The 15,163-nt window shown below is 38.9% G+C and overlaps 1 protein-coding gene across 3 annotated transcripts in view; it reads left to right on the top strand.

Annotated features, from left to right (window-relative positions):
• The window catches only part of IPCEF1 (interaction protein for cytohesin exchange factors 1), a 59,521-nt gene extending 44,793 nt beyond the window's left edge, over window positions 1-14,728 (top strand). For all 3 annotated transcript variants that reach the window (XM_042795820.1, XM_033011576.2, XM_042795821.1), the window contains 3 exons: window positions 166-532; window positions 9,602-9,792; window positions 13,289-14,728. In XM_042795820.1, the coding sequence (XP_042651754.1) occupies window positions 166-532; window positions 9,602-9,792; window positions 13,289-13,489 (759 nt within the window). In that variant the 3' untranslated portion in view covers window positions 13,490-14,728. The remainder of the gene's footprint in view (window positions 1-165; window positions 533-9,601; window positions 9,793-13,288) is intronic.
• Window positions 14,729-15,163: the final 435 nt, after the last annotated feature.

Here is a 15,163-nt window from a genome sequence, read left to right as displayed (position 1 = left end):
GCTTGTTTGGAGGGATTATTAATCAGATTACATCAATTTTTGGTCAGTTAGAATTTCAGATGCATATCTATAACATGCAGAACCTAGGAACAGGAATAACTTTGAAATAATTTTTCTTCTTTCTTCCCTCCTCCCCCCCCCTTCCCATTTGTTTCTGGAAAGCAGGATCAGCAGAAGTCTTGTTTCACCTCGACTCTGTCAAGCGAAGCATCTTGTTCTCTATCCTCTCCTGAAAGCACATTCAACTCCCAAGAGTCTTCATCTTCCTTGACATCCAAAGTGGTTTACTCTGAGAGGCAGTCCTGGCTTGACCTAGTTAACAGCTCTGCCACAGAAGATGGTGATCAGCCCTTAACTTTCTGCGTACAGATTCACTCTGATGAGCTGCCAGAAGTAGACTGTGGAGAAGTGGCAGAAAGCCAGGAGGTCCGGCTTTCCAAACCCGGTGGTGGATCCCAAAACTCTTTTTTAGGTCCGGATACACATTGTCTAGCTGTGCCAGATGTAACAGGACAGAGATCACTAGCCAAAGGTGAGCTAATGAGAGAGGAGATTTTTGTTTGCAGAGCCATACAATATTAGACTTCACAGGTTTTCCTCAACTTCCTTTCCTCTTCCTTCCTTTATGCTCTTCACTGAACAGTTTTCCAGTGGCACATCATTTATAACACATATTTGGTTTACTGCGCATTAAATATATAACCTAGTATCTAATTGGTAAGTACTTTTACAGCTTTTCTCAAATTCTACCTATATGTTTAAGAGCATAGCCTCTGTATAAAATCCTAACATAGACATATTTTTGTTAGCTTTCATTATTTCGGTACATCTGTCTTTTATTAGTTAGGATTGAATCAAAATTTTAATAAAGTGTGTCGGAGAACTCACACACTGAGGGAAATGGCGTATGTAGGAACTGGTGAACATGAGGTTAGGTCAATCAAATTTTAAAAATAAAAGCAGTTGTGTTTACTTCCAGTACATACTTGTTTCACTGAGCTTCACTGTAATCAAAGGGAAGCAACTGCAATCCTGAATCAAAGTCCATTAAGACTGAATTTTCTTTAAGTAAATGAGTATCTGCATAAGTATCCTCCTCCTGATATATACTGCTGAATTAAAATGTGGCACAGTTCCAGAATTTGGTCATTGTTACTGTTAGTAACTCTCCTGCTGTAGTGAGGCAATGTTTCTTGCCTTTTGCCCAAATGAGAAGATACTCAGCATGCTACCTAGAGAGGTAATACATATGGAAGCAACAATATTCTTGTGCATCAGCTCTACCCATGATTCCAAATCCTTGTAAAGCTTTGAAGTGAGCACTTTGTCGATGAAAGAGCAGTGTTGTCTCAGTACAATGCAAAACAAGGTGCATGCGAAAGCTTAGGCTGAAGGTAATGCAAGAGTGGAAAGAAACAGCACTGCAGTCACTGAGAACTTAGGGTTTTTCTCTGTAGGTGAACTTGGTACTGATTGAAAACTGTTAGTACAAGGCACGTTAGTTACATATCAGTCTCCTAATTGTTTTACAAGTATCAACAGTTAACACCTCTTTAGCTTGTCATATGTTTTGCTGATTTTACAAAAGAAAAAAAAAAGAAATTAAGCAAAGTACATATTTTAGCAAAAGGAAAATGAATTCAGTGTTCTGTGTTCAGCTTCATTATCAATCATCTAGGCTGCTCTGCTAGAGACTTCTACAGTAATGAAGATCAGTAAGAATTAAAAGTGAGAGTGAGCATATATACTATTTTGATGTGGCAGAAAGGTGGATGTTTTGAGAGAGTTACTGTGGAATTTAATTCCCATAAGCTCTGGCTTTGCAAATAGTGAAAAATCTGGGGCTGGCAGAAATGGGGTCCCTAATGAAAATGTCACAAAGAGATAGTAAATGCATTGTCTTCCATAATTTTACCTTATGGGTTAAATTTGAGTAAGTAATGCCTTTGGGAAACTTTATTAGGTACATTTAGGTGGATTGATGGAGTATAGGTCATATATAGCATGGTGGCTTATAGATCCTGTTGAGTGAGATTCAATGGATGCTCTTCAGAAATCTAAACTTTTGCTTAGGATATGTTACTCTGGTATTGTCAGCAATCCCGCAATAATGCATAGGTTAATGCTTTTCGTTGTAACCATAACAAGTACTTTTATAGATGGTCATAGAATTAGCATGACATATTCATAGTCATTTAAAGCATAATTTGATAGGCTTAATAATACTAACCAATAAAAAATGGAATTAAAACATAAATCAAGGCACATCTTGCTGTATTCCTGTTACTTGCAAGGTGGTTTAATTTTCTCAGAAATATTCACAGGGAAATGAATTCTTCTGTTGCTCACTGCTTAGCTGATGGCCAGCCCTGATCACAGAACACTTCCATCCTAACCATACTGGTGATGTCTGATGGAATTCCAGAAATAGATAATTTCAATGAGACAGTCACTATGGAAACTGTATAACCTCACTAGTTGCTGTCTTCATCATAACCCGTTGTCAAGCAAGTAAGACATACACCAAACACACGTTTCTTTCCTTTATCAGTCTGCATAATATGGGGAGGGATGGAGAGTGTTGGTGTGTGGGGCCTTCCCCCACAATGGCCACTGAAAAAAATAAATGAAATAATTTGCAAGATTAGTTAAGGTACTTCAATTTGAGAATGAGGTAGGAGAAAAAAAAAGGATTAATGTAAAATAGCAACTCATTTCCAAATGAAAGTTATGAAAAGGGATGCAATTCTGGTTCTGTGGCTTACCCCCCAAGAATTTCCTCCCTCCAGCTAGTTGATAAAGACATGCACAAATACTGTGAGATGAATTTGAATTGTGTGGTAAAAGCTAGCTGCAAAACTTCATGATTTGCAGTAACTAGTAGGAATACCTCTGTTATCTGGTGTGAAACAAGAATGCATACCTCAGTGCAGTCCTTATTATTTGCTTTACAACTCTTCTGAACAGTGCGTTTCTGGCAGCTCATCGTGTTTCAGAGTAATGAGACTGTGTCCAGGAGGAGACAAGTCTGTCTGTCCCGAAAGCGCATGTCCCGTGTGCGTAAAGCCGGCCCTGCTGTTATCAGAACAGCTATGTTGTCTTTTGAACCCACTCCCCTCAGAGCCTTCATGTGTGTCCATGCTCTCTCCTTCTCCATGTGAGGATAGAAAAAACCTGTCATGTGCTCTGCTTTGTGGCCACATTCTGCTTATTAAAACCCCATAAGGAATTTTTGATTGTAGCTGATAGCAACCTAGAGCTGAGCTGAAAGTTTTCAAGAAGTGAAGAGCACTTCTGTTGGCAAGAGTCAGAAATGGGGTCCAATGTCAAAAAGTTAGTACCTAAAAGGAAGAAAGAGTAGCTGTGGCTTCGTGGGAAGAGTTTATCGTGGAAATACAAAAATAGTAAAGAAACCTCAGCAGTGAGTTAAACAATGAAAGAAAAGTTTCACAGATGCAAATGGATGACTCTCTGTAAGAGAAACTACAGATTCAACTAAAAGATCATGGATTATTTTTTTAATGAAAATTATTTAATAAAATCTGATAAGCAACTGTCCGGGGCAAGGAGCTGTACCATATGATATTTTTAATGATGTTTCCAGCCACGCTTAGTGGTGTTATGACCATTCTCACCACCAATTTCTGGCAAGAGGCTACATATCAGAGAGTAATATAAAGGTACAAAAAAGGAGAGTTTAACAATTTTCTCTTTTGAAAGGAGATCAGCATTATGTTTCAATTTCCTTTGTGGGAATATTTAATACTTCCATGTTGCAGCTTGCTACATGCACGATGACAAAGGATTCAAAGTTGCCTGTGACACAAAGAAACTGATAAGTAAACAAGAAACAATTAAGAATACAAACAACTATCTGACTATGTGCTCTGTATGCAGAATCTGGTCTTGCACTGTCTGGGATGGCTAGACATGCTCTACAGCCAAACTCCATCCTTTGTATTTCTTCTGGCAACCACTGGAACAAAAACATCTGACTATGACCCACCACCATCATCAGCAAAAACTGTGATAACAAAAGGAAGCTGTAGAAATTGAGAGGTTAATATAAGAGAAGAGGAATGTGTGTTTGTATTATTTAGGGATCTTCTACTATAGCAATAACATCCTTCTTCCTTGCGTTTTCTGAGGGTTTTATGATCATGTGAAGTTAATGCATCCTGTCAAGGAATTTTTCTGGTACCAGTTCTGGTTTATGTATTTTACTCACAGTAGCTGATAGAAGATCTGGTGTGTGCTGATATTTTGAAAAACCTGGAAAGCTTTTCAAATACCACTTCATTTTTATCTGGGTTGGTTCTGTGGGAAGGATCTGGTTAAATAAGAGCTGGATGCATTAAATTCCTTCTTTTCTCAGAACTGACATCCTCTTCCCCTCTGGAGTCTGCCTGTGCCAGTAATAGCCAGAACAGATCCTCTGGTGTGCTATGGCCCCTTTGTTCCTTCTGCAAAAGTTGCAGAAAATGGCTAGATTGTGGATGAGACTAGCCAAGAAGTACACCTATGGTGAGAACAAAGATGTAGAGAAACAACCGTGTTTGATTATTTTGTTTCTCATCAAAAAGGCTTTAGAAATCACAGTGAAAACTATGGTGTTACGTTTTTCTGAATTCTCTGAAAAAGAGATACTTATTTGTGTTGTTTCCAGTTCGGTCACAGTTTGTTAAAACACGAAATTTCACCACTGAGTCCACTATACTGTTACAGTCAAGAGCAAGTATCTGTTGGTGGTAATGTACTTTTCCTGTTATTTTCTCCCACTCTCTCCTACCTTTAGTCCTTCATTTGCCAGTGAGGAGTTTGACTAAGCTATGCCCACCTAATCCAACTATTTCCTCTCTTTTCTGTTCTGTAGTTATATGGAAAACTGATTTCCCTGGGGTGTCATCACATTCCCATTGAAAACTCTACTACCACTGTGGAGAAGGGATGGGGAGATGGGAGAGTGGGTAGGTAGGTGAGGGCAAAAGCAGTTCATGCTTTTTTCCTCTGTTCTCCCCAGGCTGGCTGTATATGTTGTCCCATTGGCAACAAAAGCTTTGACAGAATCGGAAGTGGAGGTGCTGGCACAAGTACAAGAAGCTCAAAAGAGTAGCAAAGACAGGAGGAAGAAGCAGATTCTTTTTCCTGCAATTAATACACAGTTGGAGAGCTGTGAGATCTCAGTTAGGGAAGAGGAGAACAAGTATTTACATTTCAGTTTAGATTTAGTAAGATATGTTCTGTTGGAGGTGGTTTTCAAAGCAAAATGATCTTTCTGCCGAACATTGTCAATTTCTTTATCTTTACTTCTGGGAAACAATCAGCTTGATTTTTCACAGCTGCTTTGTGAAAAGTTTTGGGTAATTTCACTTTTGTAGGCTTAAAGAGCATTAAAGCTGATATTTCAGGCCTGCTCCTGTTGTGCTGCTGCAAGGTGGGGAGTCTCAACACCGTAATGTCTCCCACCTGTGGCAAGTTGGCTGACAGGAAGGTGGAAGCTGAAAATTGAGGAGGTGAACCTCTGGCAGTGTGCTCTTGTCTGAGATATCTCCTGTTAGTTAGAGGGAAATTCTAGATAAGTGGTACTGAGCCACAAAATTGTGTTTTACTTCTCCTGAAACAGAATTTGTCAGAAGTTCTGACTTGCCTGAAATATTACTTTATTTTCCTCACCCCGAACCAGAAGGTCTCTTTCTGTTGAATGCTAAAATATCTCGGGGCAGAACTTTCCTTTTCCTCAGGTCAGCACTGGTTCTTTTCCACTTTCCCCACTGTGGAGTCTGACAAAGTTGAAAGAGTTATACAATACTACACAATTTTTCCCAGAAGTGTTATGAAGCTTTAGCAGGCTGCAAGGCTTGTGAGTGAAGGGCGTGGGTGCAGGATCCCAGGAAGACTGACCTTTCCAGTGGCATCATTCAACAGACTTGCTTGTAGTTAATACTGCCAAGGGAAAGGAAAAGTGCACAATGCATTTGTTCCCCTGTGTGCATGTACATGCTCTTAAATGCACACGATATATAATATCCTCACACTGTTGCTGTTTGTACCTTACCACTAATCCTTCAGAAGGTCCTGAGAGAAGAATTAATGTATTTTGTCTTTAAAGTAGGGTGAGGTAGAGAAGTGCTGTAGCAGCATTTCAGTTTCCTAACTTGCATGCCTGAGACAGAAAGTGTTTAGGTTGAAGAGTACTGGTGGAAGAGATACCTTGCAAAATCACTTTGAAGTGATTTTGAATGTGCCTGATGTTAGCTGTGTGACCCAACTGGAAAGACTCACTCCAGAGCAGTGCTAGTGGGGCCCAACCTGTTCATGTTGTTAAGAATTTTGCCAGCTGAATATAACCATCATTATAAACCTTCAGAGGTTAACAAAGCTCAGAGAAGGGGTGGTACATTTATCTTTGTGAGATTGACACAATCTGTTCATTTTTACACCAGGGCCTGAGACTGTGTACCATGTGCTTTTTGCATAAATTTTTACTTTGTGATGGAAAGCAAATATTTTGTAACAATTCAATAGTATGGTCTAGACAGCCCGGGTTTCATAGCAGGAATCCAAATCACTGAAGCCTAAAAATATGGAACTGATGAAAGCCTGTGTTTCTATTAGAGACTTGCTCATCTGCAGGTCAGTGCTCTGACTCCAAGTACTAGGCAATTAAGCAATACAGAGTTCTGGGAAAATGTGCTATGAATGTTTGAATCTGGAGAAAAAGTCCAGCTTTGAGGCACGTTGCTTTATCTCTATTACTCAACCTTAATTTTCTCTCAGGTGTTTTATGGGGAAAACAAGCAAGCAAACTTCAGGTAGTGCTTTCCTTGTTTACTTTTGTGGCACTAAGACGCTTGTGAAATACCATAATGCACCACTGTGTGAGTGAGAAAAAAGCTATTTTTCTTAACACAGATCATTTTATTGGGCTTGTTAATTGATTGCTAGACATAGTGCCTCTCCCCTTTTCTCCATTATGTCTTTCCCTTTCAGATTTACAGCACCAATTTAGTGTGTTCTGTGGCAGCTTCAAGCCTGCAAAACATGAGCTTTTGCTTTCTGGGCTTGGCTCGGGGGAGCTCAGGACATTGAAGGTAAAAGTCCAGATAGGTATCAGACAGTCTGGCCTCAATTTATAGAGGTTTATTGGCAGACGTACTCTTTGTCAATAGCAACAGTATCTGCATCTATACAAAACCACAGTATTAAGATACTGTTTTGTTATCTTTTAACTGTTTTGGAAGAAGCTCACTGCTTATCAGTGTAAATAAAGATGGAGTCAAAAGTATTATAGAACTCATGCCTGGCTCTGCACAGCCTGTAGGTTTCACTCAACCTTGTTTTCCAAATGTTTCTTGATACTCTGTTGAGCTGCTTCACTGTCACTCCCTTTATCCACCTGATCTGAAGAATCTGGCACATTCCTTTCCCTCTGATGTTACCTGACCCTGATCAATCCTTTGGGGGTGGGAGTGGTGGAAGAATAAGAAATAGGAGAGGAGTTTAAGGTTGCTATCTTGAAAGAATGCAGGAGCTGAGTGCACATTGCTGGTCAAGTGCATCTTCTAGGAGCCTTTTGCTGGGCTTTTCTGACTTTGGATCCATCTTCTTCTGTGGTGAGTATTACTGTCTTCCTTACCTTCACCCACAAGTACGTGGAAGATTCTAGAGTACTTAGCATGGAAGAAGAGTGTTCAGTGAGGGTGTTTTCTCATGCTTGCTGCTTTGTAACCTTTTAGGACACTAAGGAGCATCATGAATTAGCTTTAAAAAAATATGTGGAGCAGTGATCTTATGTCCCCCATGGCTTGACTATTTTTTAAAGTAGCTGTACAGGATCAATGCATTTTTTTTTTTTTTTTCTTCTTATATACTCTTTCTTGGGTATCTGATAAGGGTAAATTTATCTATCAAAGTGATACCGTGCCCAGTCCTGATGGGTGATGTTTACAGTAGAGCTGAGCCAGTCCTGTGCAGGAGCTGGCTAATGAAACAACCAGCTGCTTCATCCCAAGAAAGTAGGCAGGAAGCTAGTTATGATTACGAGCCTTATGACATGAGCCAACAGTTTTCAGGAAATACTACTGCCGTGTATTATGCCTTACACGTCCATTTTTTTTTTTCTATTTCCCACAGCTTGTTAAATATACAACAGTTCTCCTTTTCCTCCTCCAGCACTGTACTAATGTTGGAAGCTATATTTAGTTCTTGTCAAGTTACAGCAGGCTTTTTATAATCACAAAGTAGTGAAAAAAAGGCCAGCAACACAGTGAAGGAAAATATTTGTAGCATATCATAAACCTATCTTTTCGCCTAAATATTTAGAAAGAACAAGGGTGTAGGAGGATACTGTACTTTTCAAAACATAGAAAAGATAAAGACCAGCTTCCTAAGTGTGCTGACATGTTGGAGAAGTCTTTTTGCTGTGTCAGGAGTGAACAGAAGGACTTCTTCCTTTTGTTCAGAAAATGTTTGCTGACTGAAGATGATTTAGCAAAGTCAATGTTTTAAATTCTCATGAAAAGAAAAAAGTGCACAGACACTTTGATTGGCACGTGGAGGACAGCAATTGAGAAGAAGCACCACCAGTATCACCAGTGAAATAAAAACAGATGTTATTCCAGTGGATCTTGAAGGTCTCATTAGCACCCTGAAAACACCAGTAACTTTAAGATTTTCCTTTATCAAACACTGAAGTAGAAAAGCTCACAGTGTGGACTGCGGGACAAGAAGCAAGTTGTGCAATCTGTTGCTGAAAATGGCCTTCTGCCAAAACACCCCTTTATATTCCTGGAATATTTTTAGTTGCTGACTGTTCATTTTAAAGTTGTTTTATTCTGAAAAATGTCTTTTCTTCGATTTTTATCTCATTTTATACTATTTAATTCTCAGCTGTTTACTAGTTTTTTCTTTCATGTCCTTTTTGCCATGGAAGATGGTGCTGCAGCTTGGGAGCCATCAGAAAATTAAGGTGGAGATAAGGCTTTGCTGGGAGGCACCACGAGCAAATTCTGTGCTACAGTCTGTGAATCTCAGGGGTTAGGCATCAGGTGCCCCAAGGGTTCCTGCTTTAATCTGTTTTCTAGGGACCTTCTCTTGGGGCCTCTGAAATGTTCCTATGTTTAATTTAATTGCTCAATTTTTTTAAACTCTGGTTTCAATTGTTTCCAAAACCTGGTGATTAATTTTTACACCAAACAGAATTTGACTTGTAAGTTGCCAGGTAGAAATATCATTCACTGTGTGCAGCATGTAGGGAAGGGTGTGTGGCTGTAGAGGCTATCAAAGTTGTTTTCATTCAAATGTAGCATTACTGACAGTTGTGCTGAATGTCTGTGATATATTCTGAGCATTAAAGCAGCACTCTGTCTGTGGAAATGCATGTTTGTATCTGTTTGGATCATGACATGATTATTAAAAACATTTGAGTTTGGTAGTATGTCTTTCTCATATGCATTATTACCCTAAAAATTGTCCTTAGTTTTAACTCTATTACCATTACTTTTTGACTTGGCTAAGAGCCTTCCTGATGGCTGAACTTAACATTTCTACTATCTGCTGCCACATTCATGTTCTCATACCCAATTTATTATTTTCTTTGCAGATCAGGAAAAATGTGATGACGATGAGATGGAGCGACTTTACAAGTCATTAGAACAAGCAAGCTTGTCTCCCATTGGTGATCGTCGGCTGTCAACAAAGAAGGAGCTGAGGAAGTCATTTATCAAACGCAGCAAAAACCCCTCCATTAATGAGAAGCTTCACAAAATTCGAATGCTGAACAGCACATTAAAGGTGAGGTAACGGAGCTAGCCAAGGAAAAGCCTGAGAGAAAGAAACAGCTTGGCTGAAAGAAGAAGTAAGCCTAGACTTCAGCCAAACTCTAACTACATGTTTACTTAAAGCCCAAGAGAATTTGATTAAGTTTTTGAAATTATGTTCTACTTCATTCTAAATACTGATCTGTGTTTTGTTGTTCAATTTGAACTGGAAACAGAGGCAGTAGTTCAGAAGGGACTCTTCTTGCAGAATTTCCAGTTCATTTGAAAAAATTAATAAAGAAAGCTTCTCTTAGTTTGCTGGAAAACTTGCAAGCTCAGCTGAATGCACTAAACAGGGGAGCCTTAAAAAAGGAAGAGCAGACAAAGTACGTTGATGATAAAGGACATGAAAATGACCCTGAGCCAAAAAAAGTTTTCCTTATGTGATTATTGGAGAATGTACAGGATGTGCCAAAGCTATTGTAGAGACCTCCTGTAACTAAAACATTTTTAATAACAAAAGCATCCTGCTTTTATGTTGGAAATGTATCATGAATTGAAGGGGTGGAGGGGTTTAGGGGACATTCTGTGAAAGGGCCAGTAAATCTGTCTGGAATATGGGGATTTATGAGGCTGTTTACTCACCAGCATCAAGTGTCATGGGATTTCAAAGCCTGCTTCTGAATGGTACTGAGGGAAATAGAAAACTTAACCACAACTTTTGAATTGTAAGGAGAAGAATTAATGAATGCAAACCTGGGGCTTCATCTGTTTCTTTTTGTATGCATTAGAAGCAGGAATTGAGTATCTTTTTTCAAGTGTGTGTATTTGGTTTCAGGCATATTAAGCTGGAGAAATACATGTAAATACTTCTTCTATCAGCACAATCATTGATTTGATTATTAGTTGTAATGGAAGGTTTGGCTTTGTCACCCTGGCCTGTGTTAAAATTCCTGAAGATACCGTTGAAAAGACAAGTGGGAATACAGTCATTCTCCCTGGCTCCATATGAGACCTGGTGAAGTCTCTCCTCAGTATCAAAGAGTCTTCAGTGACATGGTACTGACTATAGCAGTATCCATCTGCATCAGCAATAAAATGAAACCACCACTAACAGCAAGTTAGTTTAAAAAGTATGTCTATTTTATGAGACAGGATGCTAAATATAGAAACATACTACAAAGTTTTCCCTGATAAGAGCCTCCCTAGTAAACCTAAGAACCAGTGCAAAATAGAGTTGTATCTTGTGGGACAATCAATTTCATTAGTATGGAGCTGAATGGAAGCCTTACTGCCTGACATCATCAAGGAGGACAGCTTTGCATTGATTTAGCACAGGGGCATTGTAGAAGTTGTGATCAACAGTGTTTATAACCTTAGGCTTGTCTAGAACTTGTATTTAATATGGAAAAATCATTCTTGGAGTGTTCCTAATGTATAAAATGTGTTGATCTTTCTTTCCTTTCTTCATTCTAAGAAACTGGAATATTGACAAGACAAATACAGCACAGACATTTTCTCACAGACACAAACAGAGTTCTATACACAGCAGTGTTTAAGTTAGCCTGTATAAAAAGCAAATGCCTTCAGTGGGAAAGTGCCACATTATTTGCATCAGTGGGATTATGTGCTTTTAAAGTCAATTTTCTTAACGTATAACATGAGATAATTGGAATGATCTATTGGAAATTTTTAAATCAGGAAAGTTTTGCATCTGATCCATATTTGATCTGTTTTAATTAAAACTCTATTAGTTTGAGAAGCGGTTTATGCAAGATTCAGTGCAATTTTAATTTTGGACTTTTGACTCCACATCTTTAACTACAGATTAATGTTGCTGCCACGATATATCATTAGCAAAACATGCTTTGAATAGTTTGGAAAGGAGGGAAGATGTGTGCAAATGTATCACAGGCTTAAAAAATGTGGGAAATAGATTTAGCAGTACAGGAAAAATTCCATGGCATGGCTTTTTGCCACCAAGTTTCTCCACTGGCAATACTCTTCTCTCCTTTCCACCTGCCTATCTCCTCTTCTTCTCTTAGGCTAAATGTGCATATCTCTGCCACAATGCTAGAAGCATTCTTACAAGGGCTGGCACTAGGTCTTGAGGGTAGGACCTCTGTAAACCAACAATTGAACAAGCTTTTGTGTTTAAAAAGCAGCTAAGTCATCACAGGGATTAGAGTACCTGATAGTTCATTAGAGTAGTAGTGGGATATGGATGTGTAAGCAGTCAATTGCTACTATCAGGAAGTGTCTTGAATGTGCGGGATTGTTTTCAAGGTGCTTTCAAGACGTTTTCAAGCCATTTTCAAGGCAGCCACTAGCAGGCATGATGAAACCGGTGGCAGCAGAAGATGGCTGGAACCATTCAATTGCTTTCACACACTGACTGGAGGGGGTTGGAGACAGGCAAAAAGCAGTAAAGGTTTGTTACTGCAACATGGTGCCTCCATTAAGAAACTGAAGCTGTTAGCTGGGGCTCCTCTATCCTGTTGTCTACTGCATGGATGGGCAATAGCGGCTGGAAAAGAAAAGTGGTTTGTTGTGTCAGAAAATGTGAGGACATCAATGAATATAAATATCTGAGAGGAGGATGTAGAGATGACAGAGCCAGGCTCTTCTCAGTGGTGCCCAGTAGCAGAACCAGAGGCAGTGGTCACAAACTGAAACACAGGAAGTTCCTTCTGAACATCAGGAAACACTTTTTTTACTGTGAGGGTGACCAAGAACTGGCACATGTTGCCAAGATAGTTTGTGGGGTCTCCATCCTTGGAAATATCCAAAAGCCTCTTGGACATGGTCATAGGCAGCCTGCTCTAGGTGTCCCTGCTAGAGGAAGGGGGTTGGACAAGATGATCTCCAGAGATCCCTTCCAACCTCAAGCATTCTGTGATTCTGTGACATAAAGGGTGTAAGTGTCCCTATATCAGTGACTGTTCATGTCTCACAGTTGAACGAGGGTGCCTGAAATATACAGTGCTCTTGTCTAAAAGTAGAGACCAGATTTAGTGATAGTAGCTGGCAGTAGATGTATTAGCAGCCACATGTGCTCTAGCCACTCTACTGTCAGTGCACAGATCATATCCAAAATTATTTTCTGTCTACCTCCAGAGAGGAGACCTTTACAATGTGTCCAGGGAATAAGTATTTTTTGAGAAACTTGGAACTGGTGTGAATTACAGAAACAAATGCTGTTTTGTCTAGTTTCATGTAAGTACTAACTTGTTGTGAAACAGCATAACATTGTCTAATTTTCGCATGAATCCTCTCTCATCAAGTTTTGCTAAGAATCCTACAAAATTAAAATTCTACATGAAATCATAATCTAGCCTTCAACTGGGACAAATTTCTGCTGTGGACTTAACTTTGATGATCTACATTATAAAAATGGGAACATGTTGCCAGGAAGATGGATAGTTGGCCATGTCCTTGTGACATGGTTCTTTAATGTTCCCAATGTGTTTTGATTATGGACAATAAGCTTGACAGTTTCTGTGGGAAATAACTACTTGTTCTCTTCCTAGTGTAAGGAACATGACCTGGCCACAATTAACCAGTTGCTAGAGGACCCAAAGTTGACTGCAATGAAGTACAGAGAGTGGAGAAACACAAACATCATGTTGGTCCAAGATATTTATCAGCAGCAGGAGGTCCGGGATGCGTCCACAGAGAATAGTGAAGAGCAAGAGATGACTCCACAGCCTATCACCGAGAGTGCTATCTGAGGCCACAGTTCAATGGTTCATAGCAAGATTTTTCCCTACAGGTCTTCACATACAGGCACTTTAAACTGCTGCATTTTGAGGTTTGTTTTTTTCCAAGTGTTCTTCAAAAGGAAAATAACCCCTTCTCCAAAGCTTTAATTCCTCTTGCAAAATTCATTTCATGTCAAAAGGGCAAATTCCCCAAATTAAAAAAGCTTGCCTGAACCTGGGCTGCATACCTAAGAAGACTATTTATGAAGCAGCAAAGAGTTGTTTTTCCATCTTTGGAGAAATAAATTAAATATGTCCAGCTCTTGGAAGCCACAGAACTGTATAATATGTATTGTATAAATGTGAGATCCTTGGGGTTGTTTAACCATGTGATTTACTGATAAAAGAAGCTAAAACAATGCCAACAGAATGTAGTCTACTCTACCTTTTTAGCCTATAAGGTAACCTGCTGTATGCATTGTCATCATTACATTCATTCACTGCCACCAGTCTACCAGTTTAAACTGAGACAAAGAGAATAGTAATTATGCATGAGTTTATACTACAGACATCTGTCAGGCACCCAGTTTGTGCTCTGCCTGATGTTTTATGCTTTTCAAACTTATTTATGGACCAGACCAAGGTACTGTCTGTCTACATAAAGAGGCCTCTCAATGTTTGCTAACATGTAATTTACTCTTCCGTGAGGCAGCTAATGCTTCAACAAGTTTCAGCTTTTCTGATGGATTTGCAGAATTCCTTCAAGATTGTTTTCTTCTTTTCTTATTTCTGACAATTGTGAATATATAAGGTACAAGTTCATCCCAGATTCCTGCTTGGGAAGGTGATCAAGTTCACAATGCAGAAGCTAAATAATTAAATTCCTGATATGGACCTGAAAGTGTAAAACAACTAGTTTTGTAAATATATGTCATTTTACGGCTTATATGAATGTGACTATGTATTGTATATATGTTTTATTTATATATTTATATACGCCAAATTTCCTAATGTAGATAGGCACATATGGACCAGACCCGCCCAGATGAGAATGCTTACAGATTGACTTGAAATGTCTTTTTGTTTTTTGTTCCATTATAAATCACAGTAATGGCTCTACAACTGAGACTACACTGGGACATCTGCTGTAAATTTTTCTTCTGTCTTTGCATTTTAGATTAAGAAAATCTGTACAATTTAGGGCAGGATAGTAAGTTTTCTAGGATGTTTCAGGATTTCACTTTGGGCAAATAAAAGTAAATATGTTAAGAGGTTTTGCTGGAGGATCATAACTTTTTGGCTTCATTATCCCCAGTACAAGGTTTGGGTTTTTTGCCTTCCCTTCTTCTACACATGTACAAGTTTGGGGAACTCTGCAGAGTGTTGAATTTTGAAAAGCAAGAACTAGCCCACCATTCTCAAATTAATGTGACTGCAGGGATTGTGGCAATTTGCCTTTCTTTTGGAGATTTTGTAAAGATATTCTTTGTCATTAGTTTTCAACACAGTTTATCTTTTAAAACAAAATACACTATACAGATGCAGCCATATTCATCTGTCTTTATACATTATATGTTTTATCATAGCTTGACTAAGAAAACAAAAGTAAATAGTGTTAGTAGCAACATGTGAAATTTTTTCCACCTATGTAGTGATAAGTTTGACTGTCAATGCTGCATTTTTAACACTCAGCAGCTTTCCTTT

This window comes from Tyto alba, unplaced genomic scaffold (genome assembly GCF_018691265.1).
Source record: "Tyto alba isolate M040663 unplaced genomic scaffold, T.alba_DEE_v4.0 Super-Scaffold_22, whole genome shotgun sequence".
Lineage (NCBI taxonomy): Eukaryota > Metazoa > Chordata > Aves > Strigiformes > Tytonidae > Tyto > Tyto alba.
This window is presented reverse-complemented; position numbering and strand designations above follow the sequence as displayed.